Source organism: Salminus brasiliensis, chromosome 6, assembly GCF_030463535.1.
Source record: "Salminus brasiliensis chromosome 6, fSalBra1.hap2, whole genome shotgun sequence".
Classification (NCBI taxonomy): domain Eukaryota; kingdom Metazoa; phylum Chordata; class Actinopteri; order Characiformes; family Bryconidae; genus Salminus; species Salminus brasiliensis.
The window spans coordinates 6147406-6172238 of record NC_132883.1 but is presented as its reverse complement, the minus strand read 5'-3'; the positions used below and the strand labels follow the sequence as shown (position 1 = coordinate 6172238).

The following is a 24833-nucleotide window of genomic DNA, read 5'->3' as shown; positions in this document are numbered from 1 at the left end:
ATTCTATGACTAAATATTGGGATATGGTTTGAATTATATGGGGAATCAATAACTAGTCATGGCAGGTTGGCCTGCCTGCCATTTAATGCTTAGAATGTCCCAGGTTGCAGTGTCCACCCTCACTTGTAAAAAGGAAATTTTAGTGGTCTTAGTGGGACAATGTGCAATATAAGGGGCAGAGAGGCTCAGTAGTGGCTCAGGGGTAAAAGCACCAGATTATTAATGACACTGTTGGGTCCTTGAGCAAGGCCCTTAACCCTCTCTTCCCACCAGGAGCCGCATTGGGGGCTGCCCACTGCTTTGGGCATGTGTGCTCACTAAATCATTCTGTGTGTGTGTTCACTGCAAGGATGGGTTAACACAAGGTGTCCAACACAACTGGTGATTGTGGTCGTCTCTGTCTATATTAGGGCAGTGGTCTCCAACCTTTCTCCTGGAGAGCTACTCAAATCTAACACACCCCATTCAGCCAATCAATCACATCTGAAGGCAGTAATTAGTTGGATCAGGTGAGGTGGATTAGGGTTGGATCCAAAGTCTGCAGAAGGCAGTGCCCAGGAGCAGGGTTGGACACCACAGTATTAGAGATCTACCGATATGGGGATTTTGGACCAAAGCTGATTTATGGGATATACTAGATGGACAAAAGTATTGGGACACATGCTTATTCTTTGTTTCAAGGGTATTGGGGGGGGGGGGGGGGGGGGGGGGTTGGAGTAAATGTCTCTACTGTCCAGAAAAGGCTTTCCACTAGATTTGGGAATGTTGCTGTGAGGATGAGAATGCATTAGTGAGGTCAGGATGTTGGATGACTTTATCTAAAATTCACCCCAGAAGGACTGAATGGAGCACCATCATTCCAGACAACACTGTTCCACTGCACCACAGCTCAATGCTGGGGAGGGTTTATACTGCCCTAGCCCACACCTGGCATTAAGAGGCATGATGCCAATGAGTTCATGTTTATCTGCTCTGGAGAGTCCTATTCTATTGGCAATACTTCTCTACAGGGTATAGACAAGCCGTGTGTGTGCATTTGCCCATCTATGTCAGCAATGGGCGCAACTTAAAGCAGCTGGTTCAAACACACACACACACACACACACACACACACACACACACACACACACACACACACACACACACACAGTGTGGAAAAAAGCCCCTGAATCACCTAGATTAGCACGTAAATATAACATGGACAGGCTTTGCTCAACCATCTCTATTATATACAAGATAAAACCCAAGTTTCTGCAAGATTACAACCTTCAAAATTAAACCAGTCCGCTTCCAATCAAGCAAGTACACCTTTTGACATCTGATGCATCAGTAAAAGGCGCCTGTCAAGCTACAGCATTTACAGCTTTTAATGACAGTAATACATTCGTTTCATTAATTACTCCTGCAAAATATGTAGAAGGAACAGACCCAAATAAGACCTTTCTAACCAGGGTTATCTTGGGTTTTACATGGTAAAGCAAGAGAGTTAGGTCTTAAAATCGATGACCTCAGTTAGATGGCTCTGAAACTAATTAACAAGGTAATCATTTCAGCTCAGCACTGCTGACCAAAGCCAAAGGCAGTCTAAACCAAATTATCAAACAAAGCAGACCACTGGGGACAATGCTACCGAATCACCTAAGTAATGAGAATGCTACTGGACCCTAAAAAGAAATAATGGATTTGCATTAGATTCCCTTAACTATCCCCTACACAAAGCAGATGCAGATCTTTACCAGGTGCACCGTCGGGACCACAGTCTAGCTACCCAATCAGTGTATATCAAATAAACTATTACGCTGTCCAAATGTTTGTGGACAACTCTTCTGAAGAATGCATTTTAGCTGCTTTAGGCTGCACCCACTGCTGACACAGATGTGTAAATGCACACGCACACAGCTCAGGTTGTCCTGTAGAGAAGTATTGGCAATAGATTTGGACTCTCTGGAGCAGATAATCATGAACCTATTGGCACCATGCTGCTTAATGCCAGGCGTGGGCATGAGGGGTACAACCCCCTCCCCCCCAGCTTTGAGCTATGGAGCAGTGGAAGAACTGTGTTCTCTGGAAAGATGTTGGTGGTAAGGTGGAGCGACAATCCTCCAACATCCAATGCTCTTGTCGGTGAATGCCTGGACAGTAGAGACAGTTAGTCCAACAAAACCAGTACAAGCGCTTCTGTAACAATAATTGAGTAGGTGTCCCAATACTTTTGTCCATACAGTTTATATACATTCATATACCTGCTCATTCATTGGTTCTTCTGAAATACAGGGTATTGCTTTTGTTTGCTAGATTTTGTAGCATTGTTGTGAGGATTTGATTGAATTCAGTGACAAGAGCTAGACAGGTTTGATGGCGCTAAAGGTGCATGTTCTCTGTTGGCCTTAAATACACTACACATGTGTATGTGCAGAGACATTAAGAACCACACAGACAGTTCCCACTGGTACCACCGGATCCAGACACACTGCAGCTATACTGCAACTGCGCTAATGAAATTACTATATGGAAAATCATTCAGAAAACACTGAAGAGGGAGCGTTAGAGAGGAAAACAAGGAACAAAGACAGAGCAGATTGTAAAATCTTACAGTAAATTACACACCAGTCTGAAACACAAGGTTTTCGCCAGCAGGCCCGTGAACATCAACAGGCCATATCAGCGAAGCACTGGTGTGTGATAAGAAGAGACTGAGAGTACATAGAGGACATTAAGCTCTAGTTTCCCCATCACCTCCAACGGCCCAACACCAGACAGAGGCTTACCGTTCCATCAGCCACATCAATAAACCATTCAGCATCAATTAAAAACCAGAGGACAGGAAGTGTGAGAAAGAGAGAGGGGGAGAGAGGGAGAGAGAGAGAGAGGGAGAAAACAGGTACGTACGGCAATCGATTAAAAAAGAAAAGAACGAGAGTAAAAGAGGACAGAAAGGCAGAGAGGGAGAACAATGGGGGAAGAATAAAAAACAAGAAAGACAGAGCAAGATGTATAGAGAGAGAGAGAGAGAGAGAGAGAGAGAGAGAGACAAAGAAGGGAACAAGTAAATCAATAAGCAATAAAGAAAGAAAAGAAAAAAATAGGAAAAAGGGAGGACGGCATTAACCCTCAGAGTCCCGAACCATTCTTCAGTACATTTTGCTACCTCTTGGATATGTTTGATATAATTAAAGAAATAAAATATATGTTTCCTTTTTTTAAAAAAAAAAGCCTGTAATGCTGGATCCAAGATGGCAATCTCCTAAATAACACCCTATAAGTGCAAACAGGTCTTATGAAGGTCTAGAAGATGGGAGAAATGAGTCTACAGTCTAAAAGTCTACAGATGTTAGTTTCCAGGTAACAATGTGCAGCAATGTATCAGAATAGTCCTCGTAGGTGATTTTTATAATACCTGCTAAAAAGCTGCATTAAAAAATGAGGAAAGACTCCTGTGCCTGTTGGATGCAAAAGTATTGCTGCTGATGAAGTGTAATATGAATCCAATGTGAAGAACTTCAACTTAAAGAACTTAAAGAACGATGTATTAGAGATATGGAGAGGAAGGAGAGCACATTGAAAGAAAAGGCAGCAAGAAAAAGAATGAGAGGAAAAGAAAGAAAGAAAGGAAGGGGGTAAAAAGGAAAGAAAACCAAAAGAAAAAAAAAGAAAAGTAAAAATGAAAAGAAAAAATAAAAAGAAGAAAATAATAATAAAAAGAAAAAAAGAAAAAAGGAAAAAAGTATCATTTAAAAGAAAAAGAAAAACAAAGAAATTAAAAAGTAAAAACTGACAGAAAAAAATAAAAAGTACAATTTTACAGAAAAAAAGTACAAAAAAAGAAAAAACTAATAGAAAGTACAAAAGACAAAAAAGAAGAACAGAGAGAGAGAGAGAGAGAGAGAGAGAGAAAAGAAAGAAAGAAAAGGAGGATATAGAGAGTAGAGATTAGAGAAAGGTGAGGTCACTGTGCTGAATGAAGTGAAAGAGCAGCTGGATGAGACCTGATGAGGATTTACTGGCCGTGTTCGCTGGCTGGCTGGCTGGCTGGCTGGGTTGAGGGCTGTAACTGGACGAAGTGACTTGTTAAAAAATGAAAGGCGGGTGCGTAGGTGATGATGTGCGGACGACAGCTCCTCTGTTAATGAGCTAAACGATACAGCGGGGACACCTCTTTAACAGGAGCGCACAGGTACGCCTGAGCTTCAGGTGAAGCCGCAGATGCTCGGGTGCAGTTTGACTGAAGAAGGGTGGAGAAGTGAGCTGCGGAGGGCTTGCCAAGCATGTCAAGGGCAAATGCTATCAGTTCGATCGGGCTGCGTCTCTCTCGAATATCACTCTATCTGGGTGAGTGGAGAGACTCAAGGTCAGCTCGTAGCATCAGAACCGCAACAATCACTGCAATACCGTGATGGTAGGGTGCCGAGCGCTGTGCCAATGCCACAACCACCTATTTCAGTTTGACTTTTATTTATTTGCTATTTGAGTGAATCTATGTATAAAACGCTGACGTAGTCTGACTTTTAGAGCTGGGTTAAAAAACATTAAAAATCCCCCAAATTCCATTAAAAACAAAATACAGTTATGAGATATTTATGCTACTATTAAAACTATTATTAGACATAAATAGGCCTGGATCAAGTAAATAAGCAGTATTTGCTATTGGAGTGAATCTACATATAAAATGTTGATGCTTAAAATTCCATGAAAAATCCCAAAATCCATAAAAAAAATTCCCAAAATCCATCGAAAATGCCAGAAATTCCATCAAAGAAATACAAAAATCCCATTAAAATGATTTTTATTCTACAAACCTTCTATTAGACCTAAATTAGGCTAATAAATAAGCAGTATTTGCTATTCCAGTGAATCTACGTATAAAACGTGGACTTAGTCTGACTTTAAGAACTGCTTAAAATTTCATTAAAAATCCCCAAATTCCATCACAAATGCCAAATATCCATCAAACATCCCAGAAATTCCCTCACCACTATGATTAGACTTGAATTGGACTGGGTCTAATGCATTATCAGCTTCAGACAGAACTTTTTTGAAGCTCTAACCCTCGTATTAAACAAACATTTGAATGTGAGTTCATGCATAACATAACCCTGCATACTTAATTTTAATACGCTGCAACCAGAAGTCTACTTTTGCTCACTGCCTGGGGTTTCTATAAAGGATGGTAAATTTGAGAACACCAGAAGAGATTGAGGGGTACGTTAGCGCTATTGTTTTAAAGACCACTTCACTGCTTACACTGTTACACTGACAGTGTCCTGAAACCTTACAGGAAACGGACTTCAGCCTATCAGACTCAAAGCACTGCCGCTTGAGAGCACGGCTGTGCAGAATGAGGACTGACAGCTGCATTTTCATTACAGCCAAGCAAAACGCTTCTCTTGCTTACCAGTGCGCACTTTGGGAGTAAAAATCTATGCAGAACTGAAGGTTAGTTCTGAGCCCCGATTAAATGGTGAGCAACTTTGACTTTTCCCAGCCTCTGTAATCAGCTCCAACGTGAAGTGTTTGTAAAAAAGAATGTTTTTTTCCCCTTGCATTCAAAATATTCGCAGTATGTGGCAAAAGCGTATAAACAGCGATTCCAGTGAAGGCGCAAATGAACCGAAACTTGCCGTGAACTATTATTATTATTATAGTAATGCTAGCAGGTCTGGAATGACCAAACCTGTTGTGCATCCATGATAAACCAGTCTCTTTTCTAACATTTGGCTCTGATAATCTTCATCATCACTCAATAATTTCAAATGCTGCCACTCTGAAGATGTATTGGGCATCTTTACCCTTTTAACATTAATTGCAGCAAAGCATGCATGGCTATGATTTATAGGTTTAATATTTTCCACATACTATCTAAAGTAGATGGTCTACACCATTGTCTACAATTTTGTGGCTTAAAAACTGACAAAATTCAAAAACTAAACAGAAAGGAACTAATTGTTTGGTCCAGCTCTACTAATCTGTATTACCATGTGTACAACGTTTATAAATGCATTACAAAATAAAAGTGCTGCATAGCAAGATAGTCATCACACACTGTAAATGATCTCATGTAAGGAAAGAATGGCTTACAGAGTGTAGCTACTTCCCGGTTATGCCGCAAAGCTTAACAACCACGAAAGCATTGTGACTTAGAGACCCATACAGAAAAATGTTCATTTGTGTAATTTCATGTGCATTTGAGCTCAAAAACAGCTGCTAGAACCACATACAGATCTGATACAAGTGCTTCTACAATGGCCTTACAAAAACTGAAGATCTGTAGCAGACCTGCATTTCAGCTTCAGGAGGTACTGGAGCTCTCTCTGCACTAAGAGCTCGCAGTAGGGAAATATTACGTAGTAAGTGACAAGTCATTGTTAATGGAGACTTTAACCCCAGCCCAGAGGCGTGCTCAACCTTTGAGTTCGCAGCTTTCAGCGTTGGAGGCTACGCCTGACATTTCGCTCACCCGCGAAGGGTGACAGTAAACAGCATGAGAAGCCGGACGCCCCTCTTTGCTCTTCGTCACAACACTAGCAGGGGGTGAGCCCAGGCAACTCTCTGTGACTTTCAAAAGAACAAGAAGAAGAAAGGGGGAAGTGAGCAGCAAGGAAGGTGTTGGATGGCTCTGAGGCGAGTGGATGTGAATGCAGAAGTGCTGGATGCCTTTTGTGGTGTTACATGTAGAGGTTATATGTAAAATATGCCATCAAGGACTTTCTGCTACTGCATGCTTTATATGCATTGTGCACGGTCTAGAAGACGGATTAAAAGCAAGAAGCTTAGCATTGGTCAGAAACGTTGAGGTCAAGAAGTATTAGAATTATTTATCAAGGCTGGCCTGAAGAATCTGAATGCTTGAGAATTTATATTTGGTATTAGTTTCCCCAACACTTGCCAGCCACCGCCTCTTTTTCAAACTGCCGTCGATGTGGCATTGCGGGGCAGTCGACACGCTCGGATAGAAAAAGTGAGGGTCCCCAGCTCCACGACACCAGCTAATGAACGGCTGTCCCAGCCAACGTCGCTTAAGAGTGATGAAGGTAAAGAACGCCATCTACCCACCTGGAGAAAGCACCTCCAGGCCATGCGCTGGAATTACCTCCTGTATTATTCGATTAAAGTATAGCTGTACTTATTAAATGCATCATAGATTCACAACAAATCCATGTTATTTTGCCTTCCATGTGGCCATCGAGATGCCAAAACCAATTTGTGATAAGAGGCTGGTGCGCAATGAAGAGAGGTCTGATGAATCATTTGTAGGATGCGAGTCTAGTAAATGGGAAAGACTGATCAGCTATGTATCGGTATCTGACGTTTTTATAGGCCAAATATGCAATAACTATGCAGATAAGACTGTAGGCAAACCGGATTTGTTTCTGAAATCAGATCTGGTGAGATGACTGTCCACACTGCTATTTGCAAGTGATCAGACTGGACTCAAGTGTCTGAATAGGTTTCTGAGGTAACAAGGTAGGCGTTAACGAGCTGCTTATATATATATATATATATATATATATATATATATATATATATATATATATATATATATATATATAAAGGTAAAGGTGCACGTATTTGTCACTGTCCAGTGTGCACTGTACAGCAAAATGGGTCCTCCGCATTTAACCCATCTGTGGTAGTGAACACACACTCACACACACACACACTCACACACACACACACACACACACACACACGTGTTAGGGGCAGTGAGTACACACACACACACCCAGAGCGGTGGGCAGCCAACTCCAGCGCCCGGGGAGCAGAGAGGGTAAAGGGCCTTGCTCAAGGGCCCAACAGTGGCAGCTTGTCACGGGAGCAAGCCCGGGAATCGAACCCACAACCCTGTTATCGATAACCCGGCGCTCTAACCGCTGAGCCACCACTGCCCCTATATATATATATATATATATATATATATATATATATATATATATATATATATATATATATATTACATTTGATATTTGATGTAGCCGTCGCTTGTTGCTTTGAGAGTGACTGATTTTGGTGGCCAGAGCATCCAGACTGTGTTAAACTACCTCCAAATGAGGTTTAGATCCGATGTGGTTTTCAGACTATCAAAAATCAATCTGGATATAATCTAGATATACCAAAAAAATCAGATTTAATACTCAGAAACTCATTACATGGAGCGTATGTTAATTTAATCTAAACAATTAAAATATATCAAACAGGCACTATTTATAATGGTACAAGCACAGAGCTAGTTCACATGAATACCCCCTTGATGAAAAATACAGTGCACTGCAATAGGCCTACTTATGTACTTGGTCAAAAGCAAGCACATTTATTTACATATTCATTTTCAGCATATGCCCTCCCCGCCACCACCACCACCTCAGTGTAACGTGTTGAAAAAGATGAAGCAATCAGCAAGCAATCAGGCCACACCTGAACGGAATAGATTCAACTCTGTGCCATGAGGCCAGCGAGATCCTCAAAGCGAAGCAACAACAGCTACATCAACGTCAGCACTAATGACGGCATCGATGGGAAAATGCCACACCTGCCTGTAACTAGTAATTCCTACATATTGATCAGCAACATTAATTCTAATTTGCTGCAGTGTGGAGGCAGAGCTCCATTGAAAAGCTTTGATGAATCCACAAAGCAGATTTACAGAGAGGACTCCCTCCTCTAATGGGTGGAAAATGCTGCGGGGATGGGTTTCAGAGGCGTGGACCAGTGCCAGAATTGCTCTTCCGCTTAGTGCCCTGCCACAAGCCGGTGGGAGAACGTAAAGCGAAGAAGCCGGGCTACTCAGAGAGGCATCAGATGAAGGGGCAGACGCTGATGTCATCAAGCTCTCCGCTCAGGGGATCCCCGGCCACAGAGCTGGCTGGAGAACCGCAGAGGTGTCTTGAGCACAAACAATCATCAATACTTGAGAGGAGCAGCAGAGCTGTCAAGTTTCAGATGTAAAGTTTATCCTGGTTTCTGTCTGGTTAATATGTACAGTGTAAAGTTACAGTTCTGAGGAAGCATGGGTTTATAAAAGCAGCACTATATGAAAACTGGTCATTCATCCTCCTGGGTTCCCCCTACAGTTGGGAAGTATTTGCACTTTGAGGCACCTCTAAGTTTTGAGCTTTACACATATACACATGCATTTCTGGACAAGCTGAGAGATGTAGGAAGCATGTGGACTGGGTCTGAGAAAAATATTACAGGGCTTTACACAAATATGACAAGGGTTCTCTTGAGCACCGTCCTACCCTCAACACTAAAATGACATGGAGCAATTAGCAGTGAAGCATCACAATGATAAAGCAGATATTTTATGTAACAAACTTCATGTAACATGAGACACTGGGAAATTGCATGGTGATGAATTTTACGAATTCCATCCAGCACCAGATGTGTCCGTGCCCTTCAAACCACTGGTAAAACCTAGTCTCCTTCAAACACCTTGACTGAGGCTCCACTGAGACTAAACCAGGGGCCAGTTGTTCTGAAGCTTCATTAGGACCTTCCTAAGGTTTTTCCAGCAGGCGATGCTGCCTGACTCACCGGGGCGCCTGCTGCCTACGCAGCTAACTGCAGCCCTGCAGCCAACTCCCACTGGAGCGAGACAGGTTAAATGGAAAAAGGACCAAGGGGGAAGCAGGCTATTTCATCTCCTCAACTAGGTTCCCGCCTGCTCGCTGCTATGTGTCATCCGCTGTCATAGATCTGAAACAGAGGGAGCGAGCGGGTGCTTTTGCATCGGGCGCCAGATGATGAACAATAGTTTCCTGGAGAACTGTCGGGAATCGAGCAAGATTTCTGCAAGCAAACAAGGCTCCGGTCTCGTCTTTGTTCGCTAGTCCTTGTAAGCAGAAAGCCCATTAGTTCTGGCTTCAGGTTCTCTTATTCTGCTAATGCAAGTTCCGGCATGAGACTAATTGAGTGATTTGCAACAATTCGCTTCAATGACGCAGACCTTCCACAGCCATTAAATCCTCGAATTTGCAGAATCGGAGAGATGTGAGGCATTCTGAAATTCAGGCCTGTTTTGTTTCACCCATAGCGGCACGGTGGGAGAGAGAGAGCGCGAAGTGAAAGGTTAGCTCACTTCATGCACCACTGCATGTCCACAACAGGACACGTAAAGGGTGGGGTTTAGTGGTGTGGAGGGCCTCCAGACTGCAGCAAGGCTTGTGCTCGCCTGAGAGCTTCACCCTGGCTGACTCCTCCGGTAGGAAAGAGCACTTAGCAAGAGACAGTGTTCCACACACACACACAGTCCCTGTACACACATGACTGCAGCATGTCCCTGAATGCAGGATTAGCCCACTCGCCCCTGCAGAGACACCTTCTTTGCCCCCAAACACTACCACATAGCCATCTTACATCATAGCAACACATGCACACACACACACACACACATCCAAACTCTTGTACATTCATGAGCTACAAATGTTAAATCACCATTTCATTAATGAAAGCCGGAGAAGAGCTCTAAGGGCTAAACAAAACAGGGCAATGTACCAGAGATGCAAATGCCAATACTGCGATGCACGAACACGTGGATGTCTGACCTATTGATTCGTGTTGCTCGTGAAGGATCCTGAGCTAGGTTTCAAGGAGAAAGCAGCAGAACCATCCAAGCATGGACCAATGGGAGTAAACACATTCGCCCTCAAGCGCTGAGCAAAGCGGTTTTGGTCATCTCGTCAAAATGCTCTGATCAGAGATCAACAGCGCTCCCAACACCTGAGATAAAGCCTTACCAACTCAAACAAGCATACTGACTAACAATGAACACGACCTAGCAGGCCGTGCACCATTTAAGAAAGATTGCCACAATTATTATTTAATATTATTAACTAGTAGGGTCTGCCTAAATAGACCTACAACATCTGCCCAAAAGTTTGTGGACACCTCTTCTAATTAATGCATTCAGCTACTTTAAATTTAAATTGCACCAATTGCTGACACACATGTGCAAAAAAAATTACACACAAAGCTTGTCTAGTCCCTAGAGACTCCTTGGAGCAGATTAACATGAGTCTATTGGTGCCATGTCTAGGCATGTGCCAGGCATAGGCTAGAGGGGTATAAAAAACCCCCAGCATTGAGATGCGGAGCGGTGGAATGGTGTTCTCTGGAATGATGAAAGGCACTATAACTCTCACATGAACTATTGTTTATAATAAATTGCTTGTACACAATTACATTATCGCCCAAACCTAAGAACCTTTTACGTACATCTGGGTTCCATGCATGTATCCATGACATTTGTGCTATCAAATAACTAGCTGAAAAGTGAAGACTCTGCTTTTTGTAAGGACCAGGCCCAGAAACCACAGTGCCCCCATGCCAAGAGGGCCAATAAATTGTGTGGGAAATCGCTGGAATTCAGGCTCAAGGTGCTACCATCAGTGTTTTCCATTGTTTATACGTTGAGTTATCTGGGTTCATATGTGACACACCATAGGAAGAACTGGTATACCTCTAAGACTCATCAGCTTCTCTTAGTAATGACAGCTTAGTCATTTTTGCTTTAAAGCAAGCCTTTACCATGTTCACCAACCAGTGCTGGCGTTCACTCATTACTCATGGGTAAAAGCCAAAAGCCCAACCTTGCTGCCCAACCGCATCTAAACGTGGCCCCAGCTCATCAAGGTCTTCAGGAGTCACTCAATGCTTTAAAGCTCAGTAGATGAGATCAGAACAGTCTCTAGGAAAAGAGCTGGACACCCATGCTGTATAGGGTCGCCCAAAAGCTGCAAGACAACGGGCTCGTGCCTCTCCTTGCTGCTTTTTGCTCGCCCCCTCGCTGCATTATTGAGGACGAGTGTTGGGTTCACTCAGGCATATCCTCGAGCTGAATCATTTACGTCCTTGCTAATGTCAGCTTTCATCTAGCACCGCTGCTTCAGCTCCTGCAATCCCCCTCTCTCTCTGGTCTTCTCTTTTTCTAACGTCGTCCTCAGTCTTTGTCTGTTTGGTCTCACGTCATGCACTGTGTCTGTTCCCAACACATGGAGGACTGTTTCCACAGCTAAATCTTTAGGCAGCCTTGCCTTCTGCTGAACCAAGAGGTTGAAGGAATCGAGACAGGCGTTTCTGGGTGAGAATGTGACTAGGAAAGGGGTGAAGTATTTTTCTAATCTGGCATAAGCATTATGATTGATTAATATAGCAAGTAGAAAGTTAATACTTTTGTTTAAGCTTGACCAGGCCAGAGTAATTCTGCGCCGCGTACAAAGCTGATGAAGCAGATCCAGTTTGTGGCCAAATCTAGAGCAAGTCAAAACAAACAAGGCTTGCAAAAGAGATACTGTGCCAAAGCCACGCTGGCTTCTCCAGCACTAGAAATGCAGTGTGTAAACACCTTGAAACTAGCTGTATTTCTGCATGGGTTGCTCCTAAAATGTGAGGCCACCCTTAACAAAATCATAATAACAAACTAAGGACAGTCCTGTTTGGGGTTGAACAGTGAAGGTTCTCACACTCCCGCCACCATGTTTCACAGTTATGATTCATCTAGTCATCTAATTATCAACATAAAGAAAGTGCAGCGTCATTAAAGATCCAGACAGTCAAACCTATGGAAACGAAGAGGAGTTTCTTCCATGGTAGCCTCAAATGAGCACCACTCTTGTTTAGTGTTTTACTTGTTCGGAGGTAAAAAGCACAACCTATACTAGAGGCTACTCTACGTACGAGGCGGGGGTTCTTATACTAAACCATAAAGACCTATAAAGACCTTGGCCTCAACTGAGCTGCTGCACTATTTAAGGTGCAGCAAACAATTAAAACTGCACTTGCCATGATCAGTTTTTATAAGCTATTGATGGGACCAGTATACACTTCTAGTGATACTCTCGTGTCTAAAAAAAATAAAATCAAACATGTTTGATGTGCTTCAACTGGGCCAAAAATCGAAGTATGCGCCTCTCACGCACTACTTGAATCTCTCTACAACTGTTGACTCAGACTGACAAGAAATCTGCAGACTAGAGACACACAGCCTGAGAATCTGAGCTAAAATCAGAGCATAAAAAAGCCATATTGAAACTCCAGAGTTTTCCAGAGTTCTTCAAGGGTCACGGTTTTGCAGATGGAAAACATGTTCTTTCCCTGATCTTTGTAGGACGAGGACTTCTTGAGAAGGTAGCAATAATACTGCATGATACTGATGAATATCTAGAAGTCTTCACAGATCTTTCCTAATCCTTCTAATAATCCGTCTCATTAGCTTAGTGTTCAAATGTGAAAAGGCCAAAGCAAACCAAAGTTAACATGGACAAAGTTAACATTGACTGTAGCATCCGACATCAAATGCGATCTTTCCAAATTGCCAGTATTCAGTATTATGGCATAGCAGAGGTTCTGTTTTAGATGAAGGTCAGATCATCTTTTAGGAGCCATGCAGAATTTTACATTTCCACAGGTTTGTGAACTTGGCATCAAAAATGATAATGCAGAGATCAACAAAACATGGTTGAAAAGTTGCTCATGTTCAGAATTCCCCCGAGAACCTCGACTCTGAGGATTAATGAAACCCTACCAAAAACAAAATCTCAAAAAGTGCAGATTATTCTCCATTCAAATCCATTCAGCCCTTGATAGATGTGTGGGCTGGGAGGGCTGTTCTGAACAAGCCCACAACCCCAAAGGTTCAGAGACCTTCAACTTTTATAGCACAATATTTACAATTAGAAGACACTGGCCTTAATAGAATCTACTCTGGCATTAAATGTTAAATCAGTCAGTCATGAAATTAAAACAGAAGGAAGGCACATAGGGGAGGCAGGGCAGGGAGAAGCCACATCATCTATCCTCTCTACTGGGGATGCAGAAAAGTAACCTATTTTCTTATACAGGGGGTGGGGCACTTGCTTCAAACGATGACCAAAATCTCAACAAGATCTGGCCAAGGTCTTTATAGGGCACATGATGTAACCACATATGGCTTTTTGTCACATTTGTGTGTGTGTGTGTGTGTGTGTGTGTGTGTTAGAAAGAGAAAGTGAGAAAGAAAAACAGAGACAGACAGGCAAAGTTAAGTGAGATCCAATCTCCTTGAGAAATGAGCACTGACTCTTACTGAAGGCACTCAAGCTCTAGTCTTCATTCGAGGACAGACAGAGATGCTGCGGTTCGGTCTGAAAAGCTTATGGGGCAGAATTCATACTGCTAGTGTTACACTGTACACTGATCAGCCATAACATTAGCACTACTGACAGGTAAAGTGAACAACATTGATTACCCGTATCTACAGCAGCACCGGTCAAGGGGTGGGATCTACATATTAGGCAGCAAGTGAACAGCCAGTTTACTGAAGGTGATGGTGTTAAAAGCAGTAAAAAAAAATGGTCAAGCATAAGAATCTGAGACACACTGACAAGAACCAAACTGTGATGGTATGTTTCTGGTGTGCAGTGGTCAGTACCTATCAAAAGGGGTCCAAGAAAGGACAAACAGTGAACCAGCGACAGGGTCACAGGCACCTAAGGCTCACTAATGCAATCCATACAGCCAGACTTGAATGAAAACCACTGTATATTCTTTTAAAATGTAGATTATTGAGTGATTTCATTCATTTGTACTGATTACAGGCCTTAAAATATCGAATTTTCTGTCTTTACACAGTGAGAGAAAGCAGACATGCAGATGAGAAGCATTTCAGAGTATAAAACATTCATTTCACAGAATGCCACAAAAAGTAACAAGCTTAAATAATTGAGGAATTAAGCAGACGATAAATTCCTGGCTAATTCGGCCCTTCAGTCACAAGCGAACTGCTCAGTGACGGCGTTCCTATTCTCAAACAGACCTTTTCTGCTGCACAGGAGATTTGCTTTCACAGATAACCAGGAGATCTGGAGGTGAATTCTGAGGGAGATCTCGACTTCCTGTCTTAAGTTCAAAAGTGAAAAATCCCACGAGACCATGATTTATCCTTTCATGAGCTCTTCTTCACCTGCAGTGCCATCTCTACAGCTTGGGCTAGACTTTCGTAAGATGAACCCAGGCAGTATTACTGAGCTCGAGTGCCTCCTTGCACAGGAGAGAGTCCGTCTGTCAGAAACTGACTTCAGCGCTGAATTATGAGGTGCTCTGACCGGTTCCAGATCTAAAAGTGGGTCAATTTGTGTCAAGGGTGCTCCCTAGCTCTTGGAAATGGGACTTTACTAGAAATTCACCTGTGGTTGTGCTCACAGGGACTGCTGAATGCACAGTAACACCTCACCTATGTGTTCAGGTGAGACTGTATGTGAAACATATTTCTAAAACTATTAGAAACACACTGAAACCAGTTATTAAGCATTCAAAAATTAAGCATCACTGGTTCCTGTCCTTGACACAGATGCTCAGTCAGACTGTGCCCTTGTTATTAATAACTTAATACTAATTTATAGGAATGTCCTGAACCGGTCCGGTAGATTGGGATTGGGGCGATATTGAGGCATATTTTAATGGTTCAGGAATTGGATACTTGATCCTTTGGTTGTTGTAGCAGTCGTCCTACTGATATTTTACATCAGTAGAGGACAACAGATATCAATTCAGCGTAGGGCTGGGCGATATGCTAAAAATACTATATCACAATACATGTAAATACATCAGACTCTTCTAAAACTACTATTCAGATCCTCTCCTGTACTGAATACAGTTAATTATATTCAACATCTACTGCTCTTCGTCTTTTTTAAACCAGTCTAATTACACTGTTAGTAATGAAACCTGCAGCTGATCAGTTTTTTTAAGCACTAAACACATCCTTGATAATCACAATACGATAAAATATCGTCATATTGCCCAGCTCTAGTTCAGCGTTCCAGTACTTCAGTGTTAATTAACAGTTCATTTTACCAAAATTGTGGGGCTGTACTATGAGTGTGATAGATTTTATCATTATACACAATATACATTTCTTAGCATATCAAAAATATTTCCAGCGCTTAAAGAACACTGATCAACTTCATATTTCACTGCAAATGTTGTAATTAGTCGGTTTAATTGGATGAAGTGCAGCAGATTTTTAATAATAAATCACTGTACTCCGTACGGGAGAGTATCTGAATAGCAGTTTATAGCAGTGTTCACACGTATCGTGATAAATATCAGGCATCATGAAAATGTCTATATATCTTTATATATATATTTACATTTATGGTATTTAGCTGATGCTCTTATCCAGAGCAACTTACAAGGTAACTCGTATTACAGAGGTGGGCCAATGTAGTGTTAGGAGTCTTGCCCAGGGACTCTTATTGGTGCAGCGCAGCATAGTCACCCAGACCGGGAATTGAACCCTGGTCTCCCACATGGTGTTGTAACCCAGCGGCAGGTAGTGGTGTTATCTGTTGCGCCACACCAACCAGTTACAATATTTTTATCATATCGTCGACCCCTAGGCTGTACTATTTAGAGAAAGCCTGAATTGGTAGCGGCCAATAAGGTCTCAGCAATAATAAAAAAAAACTGCAATTAGCAGTGGGAAATTAGCAAATTTCAGGATCCAATTTTAGTGCAATCAGTGACTAGCTCACACCTAATCAGATCCCACACGACCATACGACGTTCCCAAATGCTTTACAAATCAGCCCAGAAGTGACAAAAACACAGCAGAAGGAAACAGAAGGCCCCATTTGTCCTTGAAGTCGATTTTCATTACAGTAATGTTCATTTGGCCTGGGAGAGAGGCCAGTGAGGCAGACAGATAACACACGCAGAGGGTCAGTCTGATGCTAATCTAACTAAAGCAAAGAGCAGAGGAGATACTACACGAGGATCTTTGCAAACCACAGCCCTCCACAGTCACACAGGCAGGCTTTATTAAAGAGAAACCCATAAAGCCTGGAGGAAGGCCTGCAGCTCAGATCACAGACTTATTAGATTCTTCTTTTTCCTCCCTCTTCAAAACGCGTCCGAGAGCAGTGCAGGGCCATCCCAAAAATAGCACCCTTATAAATAGACACGCTAAAACATTTAAAGGGAGATTACACAAGCAAGATAGCAAGACAAGTTCAAAATATAATAATAGAATAATAGAAGCATTTATGCCAGCTGTTTACACAGACTTAAAAATAAAAAAATAATAATAATTAAAAAAAAGAAAAAGTATTTTTGTTATCTTGAGATTTACCAGCCGAAGCGTGACGGCAGGAGAGCGACTTTCAGACCGAGGACGATGCCAAGCCAAGTTTCTTTAAAATATTTAGTGCTCCAAGCACAAAGTAAAAAGGGCTAGTTTATTATAGAACACTGTAGTCCAATGAAGAACTTTCAAGGAACGCCTGATTATAATACCAAAAGTAAGATCATGCAGACCTTGCCTCATGACAGATTTTCATTTCTCGCTGGCATTGCCATCAGATTCTCTCTGAATAATGAATAATGAAAAAAGGAAGCGAGGCACGACTATTAGCTGACCAAAAAAATGCCAACAGTACAGCATTACAGGTCAGGACAAAGCAAATCAGCCTGGGGCCGAAAACACAACCACAGACAGCGAGCCTCCTACCTCTCCTGCTGTCCATGACGTACGTCTCTATTATGGCGCTCTTCTTACAGATGTCTTCAGCCATTGAGGAGCAGCTGACCTCCAAATGTTTCACCTTGAGAGACAGACACACATAAAAAATATATGATGCTATTCTGGCCCCTTACCGTACACTGCTTCTTAGCTCAACGTTTATTAATGCAATGTTAGCGGCTGTGGACGTGAATCTTAAAGCCGGCATGCTCTAGTTTCTTCATAAGGTTTTTGATCTAAGCTATGAGCTATTTCAACTCCTTAAGCCCTATACATAGGTCCACATTTCAGTTCTTCACCCTCATAGCTGCATTACTCTCATAATTCCCATAAGAGTTTCATAGACTCTACAATTGAACCCTGTGGGACGCCACAAAACATGCTTAACAGTAACCAACTAGGTCACTGTAATTTCTGCATTAGGATATAAATAACAGAATAATACATACATAAGGTTAAGTTGTACTAAAAATTAGATGGAAAAGGGATGGTTAAATTAATATTAAGGCATAAATGGTGTCTATCAGAACATGCTTAAAGCTGAGCAGGCCTGATACCGACCAGGCGTTTCTGAAACGAGCAGAAAAATTACACACAATCTAATTCACCAAGTATTGGCATTCCAATCACATGCACTGAAACAGTAAGGGAACAACACTTGGGTCGAAACATCAATATTCGCACATCATTTAAAGCTCAAGATGCAGTTCGCAGTATAGACCGTGCCCTAGTTACATACGATAAAATACGACTTCAGCAGAAACTATTGTTGGGACCTAATTCAATCTCACGGGAGGGTCCAGGCTTCTGTTACTCCCTCCTATAATGTAAGAGTAACTTAGTTTGGTTGGTCTTCTACTGTATAGAATTCCTGAATAATAAGCTAAAGGTAAAGGCTACCCACAAACCAGCTGATTAAAGCAGTGTAATCAGGTTTGTCTGCTTGACAGGAACGAAAACCTGCAGCCACACACACACCAGTTCTTTACATGCAAGACTGGACAGCCCAATCTTACCATGTAATAAGCTTTAGACATTCACCTCACTCGTTCAACACAAAAGACCTGTACCAAAACCCAAACTCTTTCTCTTAATAGAGGACAAATCAATACTACTGTCAAAAGGTCATACCTTCTCCTCCAGCAGCCATTTCTCCTGCTGCACCTCAGCCAGCCTCTGGAAGAGTTCACCGACCTCGTCATCAGAAAGGTCAGCAGGTCTCTGAGACTGTGGACTGCTGGTGTTGGACTGCAAGGAAGGAGGGGAAGAAAATTATGATACAAGGAAGAAAAGAACAGAATTCCAACTCTGCTCCCACAGTCACTTTTCTTCCCACACCTCACCTCCAGACCACTTTTCGAGCCATCTAAAAAGAGACGTGGGTAATTGCAGTGTGTTGAGGTGGAGAGGTGGAACAGACAGGCTTCCTCCACAGAATGTAAACACTCAAGCTCACAGCCATTTACCACCCTTCGTCCAGCCACCCATCCGTCCATGTGGAAAACTTAGCCCAAACACAGTGGAGGTGCAGTGGAACCAAAGAGTGGTTTGAACTGAGCTGAGTTGAACTGACGATTGACGATTAGCTAGTAAACAGAGCATTTCCAATGGGGTTCGACAGACTTGAACATTTTTGGGAATCAATTTTAAGGAGAAATGACTGGCCCATATACATTAATATGGTCAAAAATAAAGCAGCATTATGCAAGAACTGCTATTTTGTGCTCCTGGGCTCCCCCTACAGTTGGGGAGCGCAATTCACTTTTACTCCTTACGTACTATGAGCGTCCCCTAATGGACAGTTTCTTAACGCTGAGTATCATCAGTTACCAATCTGATCTCTGTGTTTGTACAAATAATCCAGCCCCACAGTTTAGATCCGACGAGCTGCTAATTAATCAGTTCAGTAAAACCCCTTTATTTTTAGTCTCAGTTTTTATAATGAGACATTCTGGACTGATTAAATTAGTTTAGTTGAGACTTTCCGTAAATATTTTATAGTGTTTAATATCTTATAATCCAGTCTGACTCACCTCCCTGACCAATCAGCTCCCAGCTCCTTTACAACACTGCAATCTGATCACTTCCTGTGTGTGTGTGTATAGTGGTCCACATTCTGGATTGATATCTGTGGTTGTTGGTCTACTGGTGTGTAATAACTGGTTTATAACTGGTAATAACTGTGCTGTATGTGTGACTTGGGTTTTTTTTTATAGTGCATGTGTGTGTGCTAGCATTAGCGTTAGCCTCCACTCTGTTCTGAATGGGATTTTCAGTGCTGGTTTAATTAAAAAAAAGAAGGCTAAGTGGTTCTCTGGTTCTCCCGCTGGTAAAACAGAGCATTTCAGTGGTAGTTTCATAAATGTTCAGATATTGAGGATCTTCTATTGGGAATCATTCAGGCTGGTTAATGGATCGGACATTAACACATGCCTTAATCAGCTGGATTATATTGGGACACGATTATGATGGTTATGGTTGTGACTGTCAGAATTCTTAAATCTTTACATGAACTAATAAGTCTTATACAACACATACTGCAACTAATGTAAGTATAGTGTACACACACACACACACACACACACACACACACAAATATATGTACATATATGATGTTAGGACCTTGAAGCCTACACGCTCGACAGCAATCACTTCAGAGCAAAGACATTTCTTTAATCTGTGAGGCTAGCCTGTTTGTACAGTTTATGACTCTTCGTTTCAGCATGCATCCACAAGTTTGTTCATTTCGGAGGAACTGGAGTGTATCCAATCAAAAGAAGGTCAGCACGTCCCCGAGACTGGAAGCAGTCCCCTGCGATTGCTTCCTTCCCCTCGGAGTCTTATCTTCCCCTCAGGCTTATTAAATGAGCTTCTTTTACTGAAGGACAAAGACGATTCCACTTAAATACACCATTCCTAGACGTTCTGCTTCAGCTTAGGGCGTTTCGTTAGTACAGTGCCGAAAGTAAGGGGGGTGGGGGGGTGGAGCAACCGCTTAGACCATCAGTGCTGTTCTGCATGAAGTTCAGTACAAAGAACAAAGTCTTTCAGTGTAATAATAAATCGTGTATATTGCTGTACTAGCCTGACTACTCAGAAGTCCTTTCACTCCTCCACTGCCTGTAAAGGCAAACACAATCTGTTGCAGTGTTTATTTAAAGCCACTGTATTTATAGTTTCCACACTATACAGGAGTCTATTAATAACTCCTGGGGACATAGAAGTGCATATGAGCTCAGGGAGCTGCAGAGACAAGTAGTTGTCCATGGCAACAGAGTTAGAAGAAGCTGATTTGTGTGTGTGTGTGTGTGTGTGTGTGTGTGCCCACTCAGCTCTGGCTATGCCCGGCCACTTTATGAGCCCTCAATCCATCACACCAAAGTTTGGAGGAAGAGTTCAGAACAGGTGCGTGCCAGATTCAAATGAAATTCAGCAAAAACAGAGATGCAAGGTTTTATATGGACGTAGACACACACTACATGGGCAAAAGTATTGGGACACCAGCTCAATAAATGTTTCTTTCAAAATCAAGGTTATTAAAAAAAATTGTTTATCCTGCTTTTGTTGGAGTAATAGTCTCTACTGTCCAGGGAATCGAGAATTCTACTAGATTCTCGAGCATTGTTGTGAAAATTTGATTGCATTCAGCGACATGAGCGTCAGTGAGGTCAGGATGTTGGATGATCTTAACCTACCTGATTGCAAAAGTAATATTAAATGGAGCACCATCCATCATTCCAGAGAACACAGTTCTTCCACTGCTCCACAGCTCAATGTTGGGGGGCTTTATACCCCTCTACTAGCCCACACTCGGCATTAGGTAAGGTGCCATAAAGTTCATGCTTATCTGCTTAAGAGAGTTCTATTCTATTGGCAGTACTTCTCTACACGGACTAGACAAGCTGTGTGTGTGGGTGCATTTGCACATCTGTGTCAGCAATGAGTGCAACTTATTATAGCTGAACGCACAGATTACAAGGGGTGTCCACAAACATTTGGACATACAGTGTGTGTATGTCTATACAGTTATGGATGTTCTGGAGCTTGTATAAGCTTGCGTGCTGTGCGTCTACCTTATTGGTTGTCTGGGATGAGGCTCCTTCTTTCATAATCTCTCTGTAGCTGAAGGAAGAGACACTGCTGCTGTCTCCTGTCTGCTGCGTCCGACTCGGAGAACTGATCTCCGACAGCACCAGCTCCTCCAGACCTGCACACACACACACACACACACATTCAAAACATGCAGACATTTATAGGTATGCACTGCAATACATCCGGCAGGCTCTTTAAATAAAATAATAATAATAATAATAATAGTATTAATAATAAAAAAGAAGAAGAATATTTGCACAACTTGCATACACCAATGAGCCAAAACATTAAGACTACCCTAATACCTAATACACCTAATATGCTGAGTGCCACACAAAACAGCTCACTCTACCAGACCTATGAAAGTGCCCTGGCACCAAGATCTAAAGTGGATCCCGCACATCCCACGGGTAAACTGTTTGCATGTACCCTGCAGTCCAAGTGACGTAAAAGAGAAAAGGATTCCTCAGACCAGGTGACCTGCTTTCATTGCTCCAAAATCTAGTTTAGATATTTGTGGATAATTCTGACAGGTCTGCGACTACGCAGCAGAGGGTACTGCATTGTGTTGTTAGGTATTCGTCCCAGTAATCATCATTAAAAAAAATTTAATTCTGACCACAGTAGCCCCTCGGTCACTTTCGTCTAGATACTTAGCACAACAGACCAGAAGCATTTACATTTACATTTACATTTACAGCATTTAGCAGACGCTCTTATCCAGAGCGACTTACAAAGTGTTTTGCTATTTACCCAAGAAACGCCTTAGCTAGTTAGAATAGACCAATAATTCAAAGGATACCTCTAAGCTTAGACATTACTAAACACAATACAATAAGGCGACCATAGAACTATTCGTCCACCTCACAAGCCTTGCCATTTTGCAGATGTTATTCGCCCTTGTCTAAGTGGGCGAATAACAGAGTGGTCACCTTACTGACTTGTGTTTAGTAGTGTCTAAACTTGGAGGTATCTTTGAATTTTTAGCCTATTCAAACTAGCTGAGGTTATTCTTGAGCAAATAGCAAAGCACTTTTGTAAGGCGCTCTGGATAAGAGCGTCTGCTAAATGCTCTAAACGTAAATGTCTCCAATCTTCACCACTGACCACTTCACCTGAATCCTACATATTGACTATAACATTTACATTTATGTTATTTAGCTGACGCTCTTATCCAGAGCGACTTCCAGGGGTGGGCCTATGTAGTGTTAGGAGTCTTGCCCAAGGACTCTTATTAGTGTAGCACAGCACAGTCACCCAGACTGGGAATCGAACCCCAGTCTCCCACATGGTGTAATAGCTCACTGGCAGGTAGTGGTGTTATCTGTTGTGCACACACCAACCACACTGAGAACCGACTGTTCTGTTTCGGTCTCCCATACATCCCAGACCTTAAAATGTGATGCTGTTACCCAATAATCAACATTAATCAAGGTCATCTGCTTCACCTTTGAGTGGCCTTAACATTTTGGCTCGCTGATACAACAAATCTTGCATTATAAAAGTTTCAGTGTTTACGTGTCGCATCGTTCAGTCTCATTTGCTTAGGTGGCAGTTTCTCAGCTAAGCTCCACAGTTACAGTCACTTTACTTCTATGGGAATCTATACGGCTGGGGTCAATAAGACTAATGCTAATGACTCTTTCTTTAACTACCACAAGAAGGACACACAGTTTCCACTGGACTTGAGCCACGTGAATGAGATGCAGCCCTGCTAATAAAATAAATAAAAAAATAAAAAAGCTAGAGCATCTGCATAATTAAATGAGCAGTAACAGAGCTTCTAATGCGCTTTATAGATAATAACCGAGCGAGTACACAAGCTGGTAAACACTGCATCAACTGAACTACTGCTCAGCGCTTAACCTCATGAAACACATTACAGCACCAAGTTTCAAGCTGCTCTTCTTGACAGAGGAGCTAAAGGAGAGTAGTAAAGATTATGCATTTTCTTGATGGAGCCATAACCCAGGTTTTAAAACTGCACAAGTTAAGAAGTAAAACTGCAAACTGTTGCAGACAGAAGTAGATTTAACAAAGGCAGTCTGATACTGGACTCAAATATCTGCCCTGTTGCTCTATTCGAACCCTGGGGGTGTCACAATACACTAGTTTCTTTTCTCATGATGATTGCTTTTTCATACATACGTTTAAAATAAAAAAATAAAAACATCTAAATCAGACTTTCTAAGCATTGCATCAATCGTCAATCATTTCGTTGACAGGTTTCACTAAATGCTTTACATACAGTGCTGCCTTTTAACATGAGAAGGAAAAGCTCCTTATCTGGGCAGTGAGTGTTTTATGTTTAGTAAAACACTGATAATCATACATTAATTTCTTCAATATTTAAACAATATTCATATAAAAACTAGTGTTTTTACTTTGAAGTTTGAAAAAATGTAACCAGAACTTTAATACTAATGATATGCTACAGAATAAGCATTTACCAATGCGATGCGTTTCTCTAAATGAAGGCAGTTTAATTGTAGTTAAGTACTGTGAGATACAGTCCTCTTAGAACTGTGAGGGCGGGTCAGATTGCAGAATGATCGGCAGTGACCTGTTTTCACTTCATAAGTTAGATGCATGTATTTAGTGAATCTGACTGATTTTAATAATATAATATAAAAATGTACAAAAAATGTTTTTAAAGAGTTAGAATCACAGCATGAAGTTCATATTCCACCTTAAAACAGAGCTGCAGTTACATTCTGCATCATTTAAGGTGGAGCGGAAGACTCCTGCCTTGTTGGTGCAGCTGTGTTTGGTGAACAGGACATTTCCATGCTGTTTTGGCAAACAACGAGAGAAAGACATTAGGAGTGTGTGATTAGCACAGAGGCCGAATGCACATATTGCTACCTCTTTATTGGTTCTTCGGCCAATCCGACATCATGTAGGCCAAATTTAGTCCCATCCTACTTAAATTCAACAGAAGAACTATGGAAATCTCCCTCTCCACAAAAAAACAGCAGCGATTTTGTCTCTGCCAGTTTAGAGTGAAGTCATCACAACAGTTATAGATAAAGGTTAGAAGAGAATTATGAAAATGAGTAGACATGGGCTTTAGAACATCTCCAAAGTTCTCCTCTCTCATGGAGTCTAGTATTATTTAGAGTTCTCCTCAGATCAACACCTGGTTTGGTGGTAAATCAGGGCTTAATGATGGTAAATCAGGTGAGCTGCTGCTGCTGCTGAACACATCCTCCACGCTGTGCTGGCTGGACTGTGGGGGGGGCGTCCAGGA

At 42.0% G+C, this 24833-nt stretch overlaps 1 protein-coding gene across 2 annotated transcripts in view; it reads right to left on the bottom strand.

Annotated features, from left to right (window-relative positions):
- The window catches only part of gripap1 (GRIP1 associated protein 1), a 76979-nt gene that overhangs the window by 10419 nt on the left and 41727 nt on the right, over positions 1-24833 (bottom strand). For both annotated transcript variants that reach the window (XM_072681442.1, XM_072681443.1), the window contains 3 exons: positions 21565-21698; positions 18623-18739; positions 17480-17573 (listed from right to left, as the gene is read on the bottom strand). In XM_072681442.1, the coding sequence (XP_072537543.1) occupies positions 17480-17573; positions 18623-18739; positions 21565-21698 (345 nt within the window). The remainder of the gene's footprint in view (positions 1-17479; positions 17574-18622; positions 18740-21564; positions 21699-24833) is intronic.